The sequence below is a fragment of the Mesoplodon bidens genome, assembly GCF_964165515.1.
Source record: "Mesoplodon bidens genome assembly, chromosome: 4".
Classification (NCBI taxonomy): Eukaryota; Metazoa; Chordata; class Mammalia; order Artiodactyla; family Ziphiidae; genus Mesoplodon; species Mesoplodon bidens.
The window spans coordinates 28,971,655-28,992,294 of NC_138160.1; the positions used below are offsets into that span (position 1 = coordinate 28,971,655).

A 20,640-nucleotide genomic window follows, 5' to 3' on the forward strand; every position below is an offset into this window, starting at 1 on the left:
AAAGTTGCTGAGCCAACTTTCAGACGGGGACTGATCCGGTCTGAAAGCAGCTTCCAAGAGGATGGGTACCAGAGCCGTGTGAGAGGATATGAACTGGAGGAAGGAGGTCATCCCCATCTTGTCATGGGTGACCTTTCTTGGGTCTTCAGTTTGTAACCATTTGAGTCTTCTCCAAGGGATACTAGATGAACCTCAAATTATAGAAAACTCCAAGAGAACACAGCCTCCAACATTAGGATGACCCCATCTGAAGCAAAGAATATGCCAGCCCTGAGCCATACAAACAAGAAGCAAATGTCCTGCTCCACACAAGAGGGTTTCCTGCCTCAGAAAGCCTTCCCCAATGCCACCTCTGTCCCTAGGAGTGCTGGGAGGCTTAGAGGCAGCATTTCCTAAGCTTGTCATCCTGTGCATCTGAGTGTGGGGTCATCCCTGGGTGAAAAGGAAAATAAATATCCTGGAGATCAGGCCCCAGACAACTGGCCAGGAGAAATCAGACGCAAGTCCAACCACTACCTTTTGACTAGAACCACTGTAGATGAGCACTGTGAAATGATGGCACATGAGCAAACGAGCTTGAAGCCAGCCAACTTGTGTGCTCACAAAAGAAATTCATTTGGCTTTTGGTGCCTTTTTAATAATCATCCATTAATTGTCCAATTATGTGTGAAAAGATCCAAAATAATCCCAGTGGACTGGTTCTCCTGGAAAAACATCATTCAGTGATTTAGATCTAAAACTTTCCATCATCTTGGTCACCACATAAGTCTATTAGTTCACATTTGTTTCTTTGTGTTCCTGTGCTTAGCATGAATCTGAAATCTGAATCTGAAAATGGCCACATGGTGGATTTTGCAGCTCTCTGGGGCCATTAGAAATTGCAAAGCTCCCAGTATTCTACTCCCAAGCCTGGAATAATGCTAAACAGTATGCAATTTTCCTTAGAGAAAACAAGATGGAAATAGGGAAAAATTGAGGGCAATGGTCCTCAACCCTGGCTGCATGCTAGAATCACCTGGGGTGAGCAGCTACTTTAGAGCAATATTGGCTAATACTGCTAATTAATGCCCACTCGCACTAATCCAGTGATTGGCAACACCTAATGCACATCAGAATCTCCTAGATAGCTTTTAAAAATACTGATGCCTGGGCTCCACCCCCACTGACCAGTCAAATCAGAGCATCTAGAAGATGGGGTTGTGGCATGGGTACTTTTTTAAAGCTCCTTAGGTGCTACTATACAGCACAGGGAATAACTATTCAGTAACTTGTAATAACCTATAATGAAAAATAATCTGATATATATATATATATATATATATATATAAAACTGAATCACTTTGCTGTACACCTGAAATTAACACAGTATTGTAAATCAACTATATTTCAATTAAAAAAAAAACTCCTTAGTTGATCTAATGTTCAGCCTGGTTTAAGTATGACTGCCCTAGTCCAGGCCTTTGGGGAGCATCAGAATCTCCTGAAGAGGTCATTAAATCAAAGGTTTCAAATAAAGCAGTTAACAGACACCAAAAGTAGATTTGAGGCTCCCAAGGAGGAGGGGAGATGGGAGGATTGGAGAGTGACTGCTAAGGGGTTTCTTTGGGGACTAATGGAATGTTCTAAAATCTATTGTGGTGATGGCTGCACAACCCTGTGAATATATTTAAAGCCATTGGATTGTACACTTTAAGTGGGTAAATTGTATGTATGTGAATTGTATCTCAGTAAAGCTGTTAAAACACACTCACATAGGTTTCTGCCCACCCCCAGAGATTCTGATGCACTGGTTCTGAAGTGGAGCCCATGAATTTGCCTTTTTAATGAAATCCCAGGTGATGTTGATTCTGTGAAGTCACAGAGCAAACTGCTCTAGGCCACAGAAAGGCAATGGCATTTAAACTTTCTAGGATTTTATGAGCACGATAACAGTTTATGAATGGTTAAAGGTTAATGACTATATGTGGGTTCCCCCATCAGTGTTCTCTGGAGCAGTGTGGCTTTTGCATGTTTGTTTTGTGGATCACTTCACTCCTATGTGCCTGTCCTTCTAGAACAAGGGCTCTTTCTTCTGTTACCCTAGTCATAGAGGATCAGGTGACACTAATGCTTCCAGGGTTGTCTCGTAGAAATGAAAGCAGAAATTGCAAAGGGAAAATGTGATATGAACCCAGAGGAAACCCAGAGGATTAGGACCATGAAGCCAGGAGATATCCCCTGGTTCAACCAAGCACTGTATGAGACCCTGGGAGAAGAAGAAAAGAATAGGGCATCTTTTTTTATTTTGTGTCATTTATGCAATGATAACTAGCTACATATGAAAATCTAGATTTACCAAAAAAAAAAAAAAAAAAAGGCAAAGCAAGACTTTCCACTTATCGTATAAAACGATTCATCCCCAGAGGTCCTTCAGAATATTGAACTTTCTTGGTACCTTTAAACTGATGTACAATGTTTTACAGTAATTTTCCCACAGTTTTCAAGCAAAGCCAAACTAGACAGATACAGGATAAGCAGACTTTTAAATTATGAAGAGCAGGATTCTCATCAAACTGTAGGTAAGGATGGGAGGATTTGAGATGAGCGCTTCCTGTAGGAATGTGAATGCCACCAGCGGGTTTGCCCGGCAAAACAAACCCGGTCAGACTTCCCTGGTGGCACAGTGGTTAAGAATCCACCTGCCAACGCAGGGGACATGGGTTTGAACCCTGGTCCAGGAAGATCCCACATGCCGCGGAGCAACTAAGCCAATGCACCACAACTACTGAGCCTGTGCTCTAGAGCCCGTGAGCCACAACTACTGAGCCCACGTGCCACAACTACTGAAGCCCACACGCCTAGAGCCCATGCTCCACAACAAGAGAAGCCACCGCAATGAGAAACCCATGCACCGCAATGAAGAGGAGCCCCCGCTCGTCACAACTAGAGAAAGCCCACGTGCAACAACAAAGACCCAACGCAGCCAAAAATAAACAAACAAAAAATTAATTAATTAATTAATTTAAATTTAAAAAAAAACAGCCCAGGTACAGGTGCCAAGGCCAACGCCCAAGTCTCTGCCACAACTGTCCCCAGGACTCCGGAGGCTTTCCGCCCGCAGTCAGTCCCTAAGTACCCTTGGTTAGTGCTGGTGCCTGCCCCCTACTCCAGCATGACAAAACCTCAACATAAGTCCTAGGCATTGTTCACCATGCAGCTGCCAGTGGGGCTGTCACTGTTGTCACTGCTAGAAGTAAGGGGGAACAAAGGGACCACTTTTTTTTTAAGGTTTAAATTTTGAAAAACAAGCTTGGTCACATTTTGAGATGCAGCACAGAACGAGACTTGGGCTCAAATTAACAACAGCACAGTAAAGATATTCAACATCTCCAAGCTGCATCATCTGTTAAAACATAGCTAAACTGGTGGCTGGGTGGGGGGGACCTTGTAGAGAGGACAATGTGCATAAATCACATAATAAGCCACACATTCCAGTGCCTGGCATATTAGAAATATAAATAATAATAATAGCAGCCAATATTCATTGAGTATCTATTATTTACTAAATACTCTTCTAAGATTTACATATATATATGAATTCATTTAATTCTCACAGTACTGTATTACAGGGGTCAGCAAACTTTTTCTGCAAAGGCCAGATGGCAAATATCTGGGGCCTCGTGGCCCCATACGGTCCCTATCCTGACCACTCAGCTCTGCTGTTGTAGCTCAAAAGCAGCCATAGACAATATAAACACACGGGCATATCTGTGTTTCAATAAAATTTTATTTATAGAAACAAGAGGTGGTCCAGATTTGGCCTGTGGGCTGTAGTTTGCCAACCCCTGCTCTGTGAGTTGGGTGCTATCATTATCTCCATTTTACAGAGGAGAAAATGGAGACACAAAGGAATCAACTGACAGCCCAAGGGCCCACATGATATCTGATTATAAACTACACACAGTCAACAATTAGATCATAGCAGCTGCTGCCATCACCATCCCATCTGTAAGCCTCACACTCAGAAGGGGCTGGCCACCCAGTCCAGATCCAGGTTTTCCTAACTCAAAAGGGGCTGGCCAGCCAGTCAGTCACCAGCACGCTCAGAGCTGCCTCAGAGGTTGAAAACCCAACTCCAATCCCCTCCTCTTCTTGCCCTGATATTCCTGGTTGAAGTTCTTCCTGGAACCTCAATGTCCTTATTCTCCGCACCACCCAGACTGATTTTAATTTTATGCATTTTCTCCCCAGCCTGTTTGGAAGCCCAGACCATGCACATCACAAGTGCGCAATTCCTATGTGTTAAATGCATCTACGAACCCACTGGCAGTGGGTGTGCAGGCCACGACAGTCAGGGACTGAGGGCAGAGAAGTAAGGGGACTCACCAGTCCATGGCAGGCACTGAGGGCTGCAGTCCCAACCCTGGTGCCTTGTTGCAGAACTGTGCCCCTGAGATGGCAGGGGGGACCCGAGGAAGCCTCCATCTTCACATGGGAGAGGTTCCCATATCTCCTCTCCACGATGTAGCTTTTGGAAAGTAATCCCTGATTGACCGTCAAGTTAAAAAACAGGTCCTTCTCCTCATGGGAAATTCTATAGTACACCCGGTCCTCTGGACCATCCAAATCTCTCTTCCTCCTGCTGCTGGTGACAGGATGGTGCAAGCCATAAGATAGAAAATGCCCGCTCGCGTCAACTCGGACAGGAGCCACCACGTGGTATTCTGGCAGGGACTTGACAAAATGCTCTGGAAAAAAAGGAGACGCAGAATAAGCCTAAGAGATCCCTGCTGAGTCTGTGGCAAGACAAATACACCTTGTTTGGAACTTAGATTTTACCCTGTTGATTGCAAAATCCTACTGTTGAAGTGTAGAGATCGTTTCCACCATACAAACACCATCAATATCAAATTCCCCAAACAACACAAATTTACCCGGGGCTCTCTCATAGATGACAGGTGGCTGTCTCACCTGACACCAAGACATAGCTCTGGATGTCAGATGTTTTACTGCAGACAAACTAAGACAAGAATTAACTCATGAGGAATATGGTTAGGAAAGGGGCAAGATCATTATGACAAACAGGAACATTTCAGGTCTAGAGTTCATTAATACAAATCACAGGGCTTCACTGTTTATTATAAGGAGTGTAAATGCCTCTGGAATTTCCAGTTAAGTCACATTGGAGGAAAAATGCAAAAGCACAGTGAACCCATCATGTACACTCTGACAAGCCTTACACGGTTACAGCACAAGTGTTCTGTAATGTAGCAATGAGTACTTAAAAGAACTTGGGTGTTTCTTTTTCAATTTTATAAAATATACAACATAAAATGGTAAGGGAACATATTAGGATCAGAGGCATGGGGTCAAAATATGAAAATGCCACTTTAAAAATGCAAGACATGCACACTTCTTCCTTCCTTCTACACACAAGAACACAGACACCTTTTGACTTTCTCAAATTGAAATCCCCACCACTGCCTCTTCATTTTCCTGTTTGAGAATAACAAGGAATCTAACTAGTAAGGAGTAAGCATCAGGCTCTGGATTACAGACTACTTAAAGCAAACCATTAACCACTTACGCAGATAAACGAATCTTTTGCTTCAGGCAAAAAAAAAAAAAAAAAAAAAGAGGGAGGGAAGGAAGGAAAGAAGAAAACAAAAGGGGAAGGAGAGGAAGAAGGAGAGAGAGAAAGGGGAAAAAATTCTACTTTTTTCTACTTTTCTATTTCCACCTCCCAACTGTACCTCTTGCACTTTGTAACTTGTGTTACTTTGTTCAAGTTACCTCTCCAACTACAATGTCTTTCACACTATCAAAATCTTATGTTTAACATAATCTTATGCTTATTTTTTGAAGTCCCAACTCAAATTCTCCCTCTTCTTTCTCCTAATGTCCTTGCTTAAAGTTCTTTCTCCCTCCCCTGAACCCCCATGTTCTTACTTTCTGTAGCTTCCAGAACAGCCCAATTTTACAAAGCCTTTTGTTTATTATATTATTTATTCCCAAACCCTTTAGAGGTCAGAACCTTGCACATCACAGGTACCCAATTCATTTGTGTGGGTGTAGCAGTGAACACATTTGTAGCTGGCTAAACAAAAGAACTGGACTTGACAGGGTACAATTATAAAAGAGTTTTTTTTCCAGACAACTGCCTTCAAACACACTTGTCGTTCATCTGTGCCTTGGATGAAATATAGGACAGACAACATCAAAAAACAACCCAATTAAAAACACGGGCAGAGGACCTGAACAGACATTTTTCCAAAGGAGTCATACAGATGGCCAACAGGCACATTAAAAGATGCTCAACCTCACTAATCATTGGGGAAATGCAAATCAAAACTACAATGAGATATCACCTCACACCTGTCAGAATACTTATCATCAAAAAGACAACAAATAACAACTGTTGGCGAGGATGTGGAGAAAAGGCAACCCTTGTACACTGTTGGGGGGAATGTAAGTTGCTGCAGACCATATGGAAACAGTATGGCAGTTCCTCAAAAAACCAAAAATAGAACTACCATATGATCCAGCAATTCCACTTCTCGGTATTTCTCCAAAGAAAACAAAAGCACTAATTCGAAAACATATATGCACCCCAATGTTCATAGCAGCATTATTTATGACAGCCAAGATACGGAAGCAACATAAGTGTCTATCAATAGATGAATGGATAAGGAAGATGTGATGTATATATACAATGGAATACTACTCAGCCATAAAATATTACTAGGCATAAAAAAGAATGAAATCTCACATTTGCGACAACATGGATGAACCTAGAAGGTATAATACTAAGTGAAATAAGAGAAAGATAAATACCCTATGATCTCACTTATATATGGTATCTAAAAAACAAAACAAATGAACAAACATAACAAAACAGAACAGACTCATAGATACAGAAAATAAACAGGTGGTTGCCAAAGGGGAAGGGGTGGGGGGGGGTGAGTGGAATACATGAGGGAGATTAAGAGATACAAACTTCCAGTTACCAAATGAGTTATGGGGATGAAATATACAGTGTGGGGAATACAGTCAATAATATTGTCATGGGGAAACCTTCAAGATGATGGAGGAGTAAGACATGGAAATCACCTTCTTCCCCACAAATACATTGGAAATACATCTATATGTGGAATAGCTCCTACAGAACACCTACTGAAAGCTGGCAGAAGACTCAGGCTTCCCAAAAGGCAAGAAACTCCCCATGTACCTGGGCAGGGCAAAAGAAAAAAGAAAAAACAGAGACAAAAGAATTGGGACGGGACCTGCACTTCTGGGAAGGAGCTGTGCAGGAGGAAAAGTTTCCACACACTAGGAAGCCCCTTCACTGGTGGAAACAGGGGGGTGGGTTGGGGGGAAGCTTCGGAGCCACGGAGGAGAGCGCAACAATGGGGGTGCGGAGGACAAAGTGGAGAGATTCCCGCACAGAGGATCGGTGCTGACCAGCAGTCACCAGCCTGAGAGGCTTATTTGCTCACCCGCCGGGGTGGGTGGGGGCTGGGAGCTGAGGCTTGGGCTTCGGAGGCCAGATCCCAGGAAGAGGACTGGGGTTGGCTGCGTGAACACAGCCTGAAGGGGCTAGTGTGCCACAGCTAGCCGAGAGGGAGTCCAGGAAAAAGTCTGGAGCTTCCGAAGGGGCAACAGACCATTGTTTGGGGGTGCACGAGGAGAGGGGATTCAGAGCACCACCTAAACGAGCTCCAGAGATGGGCGCGATCTGCGGCTATCAGTGCAGACCCCAGAGACGGGCATGAAATGCTAAGGCTGCTGCTGAAGCCACGAAGAAGCCTGTGTGCAAGCACAGGTCACTGTCCGCACCTCCCCTCCCAGAAGCCTGTGCAGCCCACCACTGCCAGGGTCCCGTGATGCAGGGACAACATCCCAGGGAGAACACACGGCACGCCTCAGGCTGTTGCAATGCCATGCTGGTCGCTGCTGCCACAGGCTCACCCCACATCCATGCCCCTTCCTCCCCCCGGCCTGAGTGAGCCAGAGTCCCCTAATCAGCTGCTCTTTTAACCTCTTCCTGTCTGGGGGAAGAACAGACGCCCTCAGGCGATCTACACACAGAGGCAGGGCCAAATCCAAAGCTGAACTGCAGGAGCTGTGCAAACAAAGAAGAGAAAGGGAAACCTCTCCCAGCAGCCTCAGAAGCAGCGGATTAAAGCTTCACAATCAACTTGATGCACCCAGCATCTCTGGAATACCTGAATAGACAATGAAACATCCCAAAATTGAGGAGGTGGACTTTGGGAGCAACTGTGGACTTGGCGTTTGCTTTCTGCATCTAATTTGCTTCTGGATTTATGTTTAACTTACTTTAGTATTTAGAGCTTATTATCATTGGTAGATTTGTTTATTGATTAGGTTGCTCTCTTCCTTTTTTTTTTTTTTTTAGCATAGATATATAATTTTTTCCCCTTTTTCTCTTTTTGTGACTGTGTATGTGTAAGTTTCTCGGTGTGATTTTGTCTGTATAGCTTTGCTTTTATCATTTGTCCTAGGGTTCTGTCTGTCCTTTTTTAAAAAAAAATATATAGATTTTAGGGGTTTCTCTGGTGGCGCAGTGGTTGAGAGTCTGCCTGCCGATGCAGGGAACATGGGTTCATGCCCCGGTCGGGGAAGATCCCACATGCTGCAGAGTGGCTGGGCCGGTGAGCCATGGCCGCTTAGCCTGCATGTCCGGAGGCTGTGCTCCGCAACGGGAGAGGCCACAACACTGAGAGGCCCGCGTACCGCAAAAAAATAAAAAATAAAAATAAATAAATATAGATTTTAGTGCTTATTATCTTTGATGGATTTGTTTTTGGGTTTGGTTGCTCTGTTCGTTCTTTCTTTTACTTTTTTTTCTTTTGTTTATTACTTTAAAATGTTTTTTAATTTTTAATAATTAAAAAATTTTTATTATAATAACTTTATTTTATTTTATTTTTCTTTCTTTCTTTCTTTTCTTCTCCCTTTTTTTTCTGAGCCGTGTGGCTGACAGAGTGTTGGTGCTCCAGCCGAGTGTCAAGCCTGTGCCTCTGACGTGGGAGAGCCGAGTTCCAGACATTGGTCCACCAGAGACCTCCTGGATCCATGTAATATCAAACAGCAAAAGCTCTCCCAGATATCTCCATCTCAACACTAAGACCCACCTCCACTCAACAAGCAGCAAGCTACAGTGCTGGACACCCTATGCCAAACAAATAGCAAGACAGAAACACGACACCACCCATTAGCAGAAAGGTTGCCTAAAATCATAATAAGGTCACAAACACCCCAAAACACACTACCGAATGCGGTCCTGCAAGGAAGACAAGATCCAGCCTCACCCACCAGAACACAGGCGCCAGTCCCCTCCACCAGGAAGCCTACACAACCCACTGAACCAACCTTAGCCACCACGGGCAAACACCAAAAACAACGGGAACTACGAACCTGCAGCCTGTGAAAAGGAGACCCCAAACACAGAAAGTTAAGCAAAATGAGAAGACAGAGAAACACACAACAGATGAAGGAGCAAGGGAAAAATCCACCAGGCCAAAAGATGAAGAGGAAATAGGCAGTCTACCTGACAAGGAATTCAGAGTAATGATAGTAAAGATGATCCAAAATCTTGGAAAAAGAATGGAGAAAACACAAGAAACGTTTAACAAGGACCTAAAAAACTAAAGAGCAAACAAACAATGATGAACAACACAAAAAATGAAATTAAAAATTCTCTAGAAGGAATCAATAGCAGAAAAACTGAGGCAGAAGAACGGATAAGTGACCTGGAAGGTAAAATAGTGGAAATAACTACCACAGAGCAGAATAAAGAAAATAGAATGAAAAGAATTGAGGACAGTCTCAGAGACCTCTGGGACATCATTAAACACACCAACATTCGAATTATAGGGGTTCCAGAAGACGAAGAGAAAAAGAAAGGGACTGAGAAAATATTTGAAGAGATTATAGTTGAAAACTTCCTTAATATGGGAAAGGAAATAGTGAATCAAGTCCAGGAAGTGCAGAGAGTCCCATAAAGGATAAATCCAAGAAGAAGCATGCCAAGACACATATTAATCAAACTATCAAAAAATAAATACAAAGAAAAAATATTAAAAGCAGCAACGGAAAAACAACAAATAACATACAACAGAATCCCCATAAGGTTAACAGCTTATCTTTCAGCAGAAACTCTGGAACCAGAAGGGGGTGACAGGACATATTTAAAGTGATGAAAGGGAAAAACTACAATCAAGATTACTCTACCCAGCAAGGATCTCATTCAGATTGAATGGAGAAATTAAAATCTTTACAGACAAGCAAAAGCTGAGAATTCAGACCCACCAAACCAGCTTAACAACAAAAGCTAAAGGAACCTCTCTAGGAAGGAAACACAAGAGAAGGAAAAGACCTACAATAACAAACCAAAAACAATTAAGAAAATGGTAATAGGAACATACATATTGATAACTACCTTAAATGTAAATGGATTAAATGCTCCAACCAAAAGACATAGACCGGCTGAATGGATTCAAAAACAAGACCCATATATATGCTGTCTACAAGAGACCCACATCAGACTTAGGGACACATACATACTGAAAGTGAGAGGATGGAAAAAGATACTCCATTCAAATGGAAATCAAAAGAAAGCTGGACAAGCAAGTCTCCTATCAGACAAAATAGACTTTAAAATAAAGACTATTGCAAGAGAGAAAGAAGGACACTACATAATGATCATAGGATCAACCCAAGAAGAAGATATGACAATTGGAAATATTTATGCACCCAACACAGGAGCACCTCAACACATAAGGCAAATGCTAACAACCATAAAAGGGGAAATCGACAGTAACACAAGAATAGTAGGGGACTCTAACACCCCACTTTCAGCAATGGACAGATCATCCAAAACGTAAATAAATAAGGAAACACAAGCTCTAAATGATACATTAAACAAGATGGACTTAACTGATATTTACAGAACATTCCATCCAAAAACAAGAGAATACACTTTCTTGTCAAGTCCTCATGCAACATTCTCCAGGATAGATCATACCTTGGGTCACAAATCAAGCCTTGGTAAATTTAAGAAAACTGAAATCGTCTCAAGTATCTTTTCTGACCACAATGCTATGAGCCTAGATATCAATTACAGGGAAAAAATCTATAAAAAATACAAACACATGGAGGATAAACAATACTCTACTTAATAACCAAGAAATCACTGAAGAAATCAAACAGGAAATCAAAAAATACCTAGAAATGAATGACAATGAAAACACGACAACCCAAAACCTATGGGATGCAGCAAAAGCAGTTCTAAGAGGGAAGTTTATAGCAATACAATCCTACCTCAAGAAACAAGAAACAGCTCAAATAAACAACTTAACCTTACACATAAAGCAAGTAGAGAAAGAAGAACAAAAAAAACCCCAAAGTTAGCTGGAAAGAAATCATAAATATCAGATCAGAAATAAATGAAAAAGAAATGAAGGAAATGATGGCAAAGATCAATAAAACTAAAAGCTGGTTCTTTGAGAAGATAAACAAAATTGATAAACCATTAGCCAGACCCATCAGGAAAAAAAGGGAGAAGACTCAAATCAATAGAATTAGAAATGAAAAAGGAGAAGTAACAACTGACACTGCAGAAATACAAAAGATCATGAGAGATTACTACAAGCAACTCTATGCCAATAAAATGGACAACCTGGAAGAAATGGACAAATTCTTAGAAAAGCACAACCTTCCAAGACGGAATCAGGAAGAAATAGCAAATATAAACAGACCAATCACAAGCACTGAAATTGAGACTGTGATTAAAATCTTCCAACAAACAAAAGCCCAGGACAGATAGGTTCACAGTCGAATTCTATCAAACATTTAGAGAAGAGCAAACACCAATCCTTCTCAAACTCTTCCAAAATACAGCAGAGTGAGGAACATTCCCAATCTCATTCTATGAGACCACCATCACCCTGATACCCAAACCAGACAAAGACGTCACAAAGAAAGAAAACTACAGGCCAATATCACTGATGAACATAGATGTAAAATCCTCAACAAAATACTAACAAACAGAATCCAACAGCACATTAAAAGATCATACATCATGATCAAGTGGGATTTATCCCAGGAAGGCAAGGATTCTTCAGTATACACAAATCAATCAATGTGATACATCATATTAACAAATTGAAGGATAAAAACCATATGATTTTCTCAATAGATGCAGAAAAACCTTTTGCCAAATTCAACACCGAGTTATGCTAAAAACCCTCCAGAAAGTAGGCATGGAGGGAACGTACCTCAACATAATAAAGGTCATATATGACAAACCCACAGCCAACATCGTTCTCAATGGTGAAAAAATGAAACCATTTCCTCTAAGATCAGGAATAAGGCAAGATTGCCCACTCTCACCACTATCATTCAACATAGTTTTGGAAGTTTTAGCCATAGCAATCAGTGAAGATAAAGAAATAAAAGGAATCCAAATCGGAAAAGAAGAAGTAAAGCTGTCACTGTTTGCAGATGATATGATATTACACATAAAGAATCCTAAAGATGCTAACAGAAAATTACTAGAGCTAATCAATGAATTTGGTAAAGTAGCAGGATACAAAATTAATGCACAGAAATCTCTGGCATTCCTATACACTAATGATGAAAAATCTGAAAGAGAAATTAAGGAAACACTCCCATTTACCACTGCAACAAAAAGAATAAAATATCTAGGAATAAACCTACCTAAGGAGACAAAAGACCTGTATGCAGAAAACTATAAGACACTGATGAAAGAAATTAAAGATGATACAAACAGATGGAGAGATATACCATATTCTTGGATAGGAAGAATCAACATTGTGAAAATGACTATACTACCCAAATCAATCTATGCATTCAATGCAATCATTATCAAACTACCAATGGCATTTTTCGCAGAAGTAGAACAAAAAATTTCACAATGTGTATGGAAACACAGAGGAACCCAAATAGACAAAGCAATCTTGAGAAAGAAAAACAGAGCTAGAGGAATCAGTCTCCCGGACTCAGACTATACTACAAAGCTACAGTAATCAAGACAATGTGGTACTGGCACAAAAACAGAAATATAGTTCAATGGAACAGGATAGAAAGCCCAAAGACAAACCCACGCACATATGGTCACCTTATCTGTGATAATGGAGGCAAGAATATACAATGGAGAAAGGACAGCCTCTTCAATAAGTGGTGCTGGGAAAAATGAACAACTACATGTAAAAGAATGAAATTAGAACACTCCCTAACACCATACACAAAAATAAGCTCAAAATGGATTAAAGACCTAAAAGTAAGGCCAGACACTATAAAACTCTTAGAGGAAAACATAGGTAGAACACTCTCTGACATAAATCTCAGCAAGATCCTTTTTGACCCACCTCCTAGAGAAATGGAAATAAAAACAAAAATAAACAAATGGGACCTAATGAAACTTAAAAGTTTTTGCACAGCAAAGGAAAACATAAACAAGATGAAAAGACAACCCTCAGAATGGGAGAAAAATATTTGCAAATGAAGCAACTGACAAAGAATTAATCTCCAAAATTTACAGGCATCTCATGCAGCTCAATATCAAGAAAAAAAAACAACGCAATCCAAAACTGGGCAGAAGACCTAAATAGACATTTCTCCAAAGAAGATATACAGATTGCCAAGAAACAGATGAAAGGATGCTCAACATCACTAATCATTAGAGAAATGCAAATCAAAACAACAAGGAGGTATCACCTCACACCAGTCAGAATGGCCATCATCAAATAATCTACAAACAGTAAGTGCTGGAGAGGGTGTGGAGAAAAGGGAACCCTCTTGCACTGTTGGTGGGAATGTAAATTGATACAGACACTATGGAGAACAGTAATGGAGGTTCCTTAAGAAACTAAAAATAGAACTACCATATGATCCAACAATCCCACTACTGGGCATATACCCTGAGAAAACCATAATTCAAAAAGAGTCACATACCACAATGTTCATTGCGGCTCTATTTACAATAGCCAGGACATGGACACAACCGAAGTGTCCATTGACAGATGAATGGATAAAGATGTGGCACATATATACAATGGAATATTACTCAGCCATAAAAAAGAAATGAAACTGAGTTATTTGTAGTGAGGTGGATGGACCTAGAGTATGTCATACAGAGTGAAGTAAGTCAGGAAGAGAAAAACAAATACCATATGCTAACACATATATATAGAATCTAAAAAAAAGGCTCTGAAGAACATAGGAGCAGGACATGTAGAGAATGGACTTGAGGACACATGGAGGGGGAAGGGTAAGCTGGGACAAAGTGAGAGAGTGGCGTGTACATATATACACTACCAGATGTAAAATAGATAGCTAGTGGGAAGCAGCTGCATAGCACAGGGAGATCAGCTCAGTGCTTTGTGACCACCTAGAGTGGTGGGATAGGGAGGTTGGGAGGGAGACACATGAGGGAGGAGATATGGGGATATATGTATATGTACAGATGATTCACTTTGTTATAAAGCAGAAACTAACACACAATTGTAAAGCAATTATACTCCAATAAAGATGCTAAAAAAAGATATAGAATGGCTGAATGGATAGAAACAATACATAAATAAACAAATAAAAAGAGAAATTTAAAAATAACTTGAGACAAATAAAAATGGAAATACAATAAACCAAAAATCTACGGGATACAGCAAACATCATTCTAAGAAGGAAGCTTCTAGTAATACGGGCCTACCTCAAGAAACAAGAAAAAATCTCAAATAAATAATCTAACTTTGCACCTAAAGAAACGAGACAAAGAACAAATGAGGCCCAAAATTAGTAGAAGAAATAAAATAATAAAGATCAGAGAGGAGATAAATGAAATAAAGACTAAAAAGACAATACAAAGAACAATGAAACTAAGAGCTAGTTCTTTTTTTAATAAATAAATAAATTTATTAAAGATAAAGAGGAATTTCAAATTTACAATAACACAACCATGACCAGTTTAAAAAGAAGGAAACTAAGGTTAGATTTGCAAGAATAATAGGCCTGGATTTATTTACCTGTTGGACTTTATGATGGTCATTGACTTATTTTCTCTCAGCCCCAAATTCACCCTAGTTGAGTGCTGTAAAGAAAATGAATCTGAGCCCTTTAAATAAATTGCCAGCGGGCTCTGAAGTTTTGCCAGCAGAGGGCGCTGGAGAGGCACCACAGGAGGAAAGTCTCTTCCGGTTCTGAGGCCACCTCTCCTGGGTCCTGCCAGATGCCTGGCTTCCCCAGTGCCATCCTGCTGCTGTGCACAGCAGCCGGCAACACTCAGTGGCCAGCAGCTGCTCCCAGCAGCTCCCTCAGGTGGTTTTGTAGCAGAGTGCCTGCAGTGAGACACCTCCTGTGAACAAGTTTCCCCAGCATGCTAGAGGGCTGATTTCCAATAAGCTCCAGAGGGCGGGTGTCCAGCAAGTTCCTCAGGTGGCACCACAGCAACCTGTCTGCCTTTCAGTAGCTATGGCTAAGCCTTTTCCAACAAGGTCTGCTTCTCAGTTCATGGGGTGAGGGGTGCCTATTAGATATACTATCATGTAATACTATATCTGCTATTATATATCTGCTATTCCTACATTCTTTAGAGTTCTCTTTACTTCTTTTTTTTCTTTTTTTTAAATTAGTTTCTGCTTTATAACAAAGTGAATCAGTTATACATATACATCTGTTCCCATATCCCTTCCCTCTTGCATCTCCCTCCCTCCCACCCTCCCCATCCCACCCCTCCAGGCGGTCACAAAGCTGATCTCCCTGTGCTATGCGGCTGCTTCCCACTAGCTATCTACCCTACGCCTGGTAGTGTATATATGTCCATGCCTCTCTCTTGCCTTGTCACAAGAGCTAGTTCTTTGAAAAGACAAAAATGACAAACATTTTGCGAGACTTGCTAAGAGAAGAGTCAGAGCTCAAATAAATAAAATTATAAAAGAAAGAGGAGAAATTACAACTGATATCAAGGAAATACAAAGTAATATAAAAGACTATTATAAACAGTTTAACAACAACAAATTGCACAACCTGGAAGATGTGGATACATTCCTAGAAATACATAATCTTCTAAGACTGAATCATGAAGAAATTTTTTTTAAATATTGATTGATTATTTGGAAAGAGGTTGAGTCAGAAAAAAATAAAACTCTCACCAAAAAAAAAAAAAGTCCAGGTGAGTTCTACTGAACATTTAAAGAATTAATAGTTACACTTCTCAAACTATTTTAAAAAACTGAAGAAGAGGGATGCTCTCAAACTCATTTTACAAATCCAGCATTACCCTAATACCAATCCTAGACCAAGAGACCACACACATTCATACACACACAAATTACACAGATGAACATAAATGCAAAAATCCTAAACAAAATATTAACAAGCTGAATTTAACAATACATTAAAAGGATCATATACCATGATCAAAGGGGATTTATTCCAGCAATGCAAGGATGGTCAACATCTGTAAATCCATCAACATGATACAGCACACTAACAAAATAAAAGATAAAAATCACATGCTTGTATTAATAGATGCAGAAAAAACATCTGAGAAAATTCAACATCTGTTTATGATAAAAACTCTCACCAGAGTGGGTGTAGACTAAACATACCTCAATATTACCTAGGCCATATATGACATACTCAATGGTAAAAAGCTGAAAGTTTTTCTTCTAGGATCAGGAACAAGAAAAGAATGCTCACACATAGGACTTCCATTTGACATATTTTGGAGTTCCCAGCCAGAACAATAAGGCAGAAAAAATAAGTAAAATTTATCCAAATTTTTTGGGAAAACAAAAAATTAAAAGTAGAAATACCATATGATCCAGCATTTCTGGTCATTTATCTGAATAAAAACAAAAACTCTAATCAAAAAGATATATGTACCTTATGTTCATTGTGGCATTATTTACAATAGCCAAGATATGAAAAAAAACAACTGTGTCAATCAGTAGATAAATGGATATGAAAGATATGGCATATATATATATATGTATATATATATATATATGTATATATATATATGTATATATATATATACACACACACACACACACACACACACAAAAGAATACTACTCAGCATTAAAAAAGAATATAATCTTGTCATTTGAGACACTAATGGACTTTGAGGATATTATGCTCAGTGAAATAAGCCAGACAGATAAAGGCAAATACTGTATGATTTCACTTATATGTGGAATCTAAAGGACACAACAACTGAAAAAATAGACATAAAACAGAAGTCAGGGGCTTCCCTGGTGGCACAATGGTTGAGAGTCCGCCTGCCGATGCAGGGGATGAGGGTTCGTGCCCCGGTCCAGGAAGATCCCACATGCCGTGGAGTGGCTAGGCCCGTGACCCATGGCCGCTGAGCCTGCGCGTCCGGAGCCTGTGATCCACAACGGGAGAGGCCACAACAGTGAGAGGCCCGCATACAGCAAAAAAAAAAAAAAAAACAGAATTCATAGATCTACCGAACAGATCGGTGGTTGCCAGATGGGAGGAGACTTGTGGGGTTGGGCAAAATGGGTGAAGGGGATCTAGAGCTATAAACTTCTCATTATAAAATAAATATGTCATAGGGATGTAATGTACACTATGGTTACTATAGTCAATAATACTTTATTGCAAATTTAAATGTTGCTCTCATTATAAGAAAAACAATCTTTAACATTTTATGGTGACAAATGTTAACTAAACACGGTGGTGATAATTTTCACTGTATACAAATACTGAATCATTATGTTGTACACCTGAGTGGAATGTCATATATCAATTATACCTCAATTAAAAAAAAATTTGCATAAAGTGGTGCCATACTCTATCTAGTGTCTTGGTGAGGTGATAAAAGAGAAACAGACATGTGAAGTGTGTAATCACTAAGTTTAAAAGTCCTATCTTTTCTTTTTTTTTTTTTTTGCGGTACGCGGGCTTCTCACTGTTGTGGCCTCTCCCGTTGTGGAGCACGGGCTCCGGACGCGCAGGCTCAGCGGCCATGGCTCACGGGCCCAGCCGCTCCGTGGCATGTGGGATCTTCCCGGACCAGGGCATGAACCCGCGTCCCCTGCATCGGCAGGCGGACTTTCAACCACCGCACCACCAGGGAAGCCCCAAAGTCCTATATTTTAAGGAAGCCTATTTGCTCTAAAATACTGGGGGCGGAGGTGGGAGTTAGGGGGGATTATAGATGAAACAAAACTAGCCATAATTTGTAATTATTGAAGTGTTGGGTAATGGGAGTTTATTATATTATTTTCTTTAGTGTACATTTGAAAATTTCTGTGATGAAAAGTTAAAAATAAATAAAGGCTTGTTTTGTTAACATAAAAAAAATGTGGGGGAAAACCGCATGCCTAGGAATCAATGAAGCAAAATATTTGTGATCACGTCTTACTTCTGGTTGACATTGGGGCTGGAATCAGAGGACAGGCCAAGTTCTCCCTCTGCCACTCACCAGCAGTGGGACCTTGGGTTCATCACCTAACTTCTTAGCTTCTTCAAGTATAAAATAGAGATAGTATCAGTTCTGTCTACCTTACACGGCTGTTGGGAGGAGCTAATGAAACAATGAGAGTGAGAGGGCTTTGCAAACTATGGTGCCAAATAAATGTACACGTTGAAAGGAAGAGAATTCCAAGTCTATAAGGCCTCTGAAGGCAGGTTCTAGGTGTGATTCACCTCTGTATCCTCCGCCAGGTCTAGCTGCATCATTCATACAGTAGATGTAAAGATGGCCATTTGTTGTTCCTATGGCTGCCTTGCATCTGAACTTCTTTACCACATTTGGGGAGTTCCTCATCATGAGCCTTGGGAACAGAGCCCACCTCCCAGGAGAGAAGATGCAAGTGCAGGAAACATGTCCCTTACCAGTCTAGCAGCTTTGGAGCAACCCATACACTCACGCTTCATTCATCAGAGGCACTGCCTTGACTTTGAATCCAGAAGCAGTGATACTAAGAAGCAGGGATTATGGTAGCAGCCCTGAGATGAAGGAGGAGCTGGGGCTCTCAAGCAGCACCCAGCATCCAGCCCCAGTGGATGAGCATCACACGCTGAAGTGTCTAGGACACGGCAGAGGCAGTGGCAGCAGAGGCAGCCATATTCTGACCTTTGTTCCTCCTGCAAAGCATCCACACTTGGCTCTCAGCTCTCCTGGCATTTCTTCGAGCAATCCAGGATCCCTTTAATAAATTCTTCTTCTGGGCTTCCCTGGTGGCACAGTGGTTAAGAACCTGCCTGCCAATGCAGGGGACACGGTTTCAAGCCCTGGTCTGAGAAGATCCCACATGCCGCGGAGCAACTAAGCCCATGCGCCACAACTACTGAGCCTGCGCTCTAGAGCCCATGAGCCACAACTACTGAGGCCTGCGCGCCTAGAGCCCATGCTCCGCAACAAGAGAAGCCACCGCAATGAGAAGCCTGAGCACCACAACTAAGAGTAGCCCCCACTCGTCACAACTAGAGAAAGCCCGTGTGCAGTAATGAAGACCCAACACAGCCAAAAATAAATGAATTAATTAAATAAATTTTTAAAAAATAAAATAAATTATTTTGCTAAAATCTAAAATAGTAATAATAATAATAATATTGTCATATCTTTGTAGGGTGACAGATGGTAACTAGACTTACCAGTGATCATTTTGAAATGTATAGAAATATTAAATCACTATGTTGTGTACCTGAAGCTAACAGAGTGTTGTAGGTCAAATATACTTCAATAAAAGAAAGAAAGAGGGAAATATGAGATAGCACAGTTTTCACTCTTAGGTACTAACCAATAGTCTCAATTTTTAAGAGACTATTAAAAGTCCAGACCCTTGTCTCTGACTGCAGCAAGTAAGAGCAACAGAGCACAAAGCAACATGAACAAACCTTAAAAACAATGCTCAGTGAAAAGTAAAAAACAAGTTAACACAGAGCCATTTCCATTCATGGAAAATACATGCAAAAACAATAACACAGAGTTTGCCAGAACATACTTGAACAAAAAAATACATATGGAACCCATTAAAATGGTTTTCTATGCGGAGGAATGGGAGTGGAGAATGGGGATCATAATATGTAAATAAACAAAACAAGAAAGGTGTTTTACACAAATTAATAGTGCTAATGTACCACACACTAGGAGTCCAATTGACTCAGGCCTCTGTACTGCCTGCTCCCCAAGGAATATCTGGACCTCGTTAGTATCAGAGCTTCACTGCCCTTCAGAGTTCAGACCTCAGGGGGGGATGGGCAGGTTGGCTGAGGTTGGATGTGGTCAGCTTCTCTAGTATTTCCCTCATGTTGCTCTTTTCTTCTATGACTCACAGTGATGTCTCTGGCTCTTCCAGGGTTGGAGCAGTGGGGAGCAGTAAGGGGCAGAAAAAGTCTTATTCAACTGAATACAGCCATTATCCTGCAATGGTACCCCCTGTACGTGGTCCTGTCCTGATGCTGACTCCTCTCAAGAGAAGCTCTTATGTCCCTTATAGCAGGGGTCCCCAACCCCTGGGCCGCAGACTGGTGCTGGTCCACGGCCTGTTAGGATCTGGGCCACACAGCAGGAGGTGAGCAGGGGGACCAGCGAGCAAAGCTTCATTTGCCAGTCCCCATCATCCCCCATTGCTCGCATTACCTC

At 41.0% G+C, this 20,640-nt stretch overlaps 1 protein-coding gene across 1 annotated transcript in view; it reads right to left on the reverse strand.

Annotated features, from left to right (window-relative positions):
- Positions 1-20,640, reverse strand: part of ADAMTS12 (ADAM metallopeptidase with thrombospondin type 1 motif 12) — a 392,328-nt gene that overhangs the window by 364,522 nt on the left and 7,166 nt on the right. Inside the window, 1 exon segment of the mRNA XM_081230390.1 lies at positions 4,366-4,727. Coding sequence (XP_081086516.1) covers positions 4,366-4,727 — 362 coding nt within the window.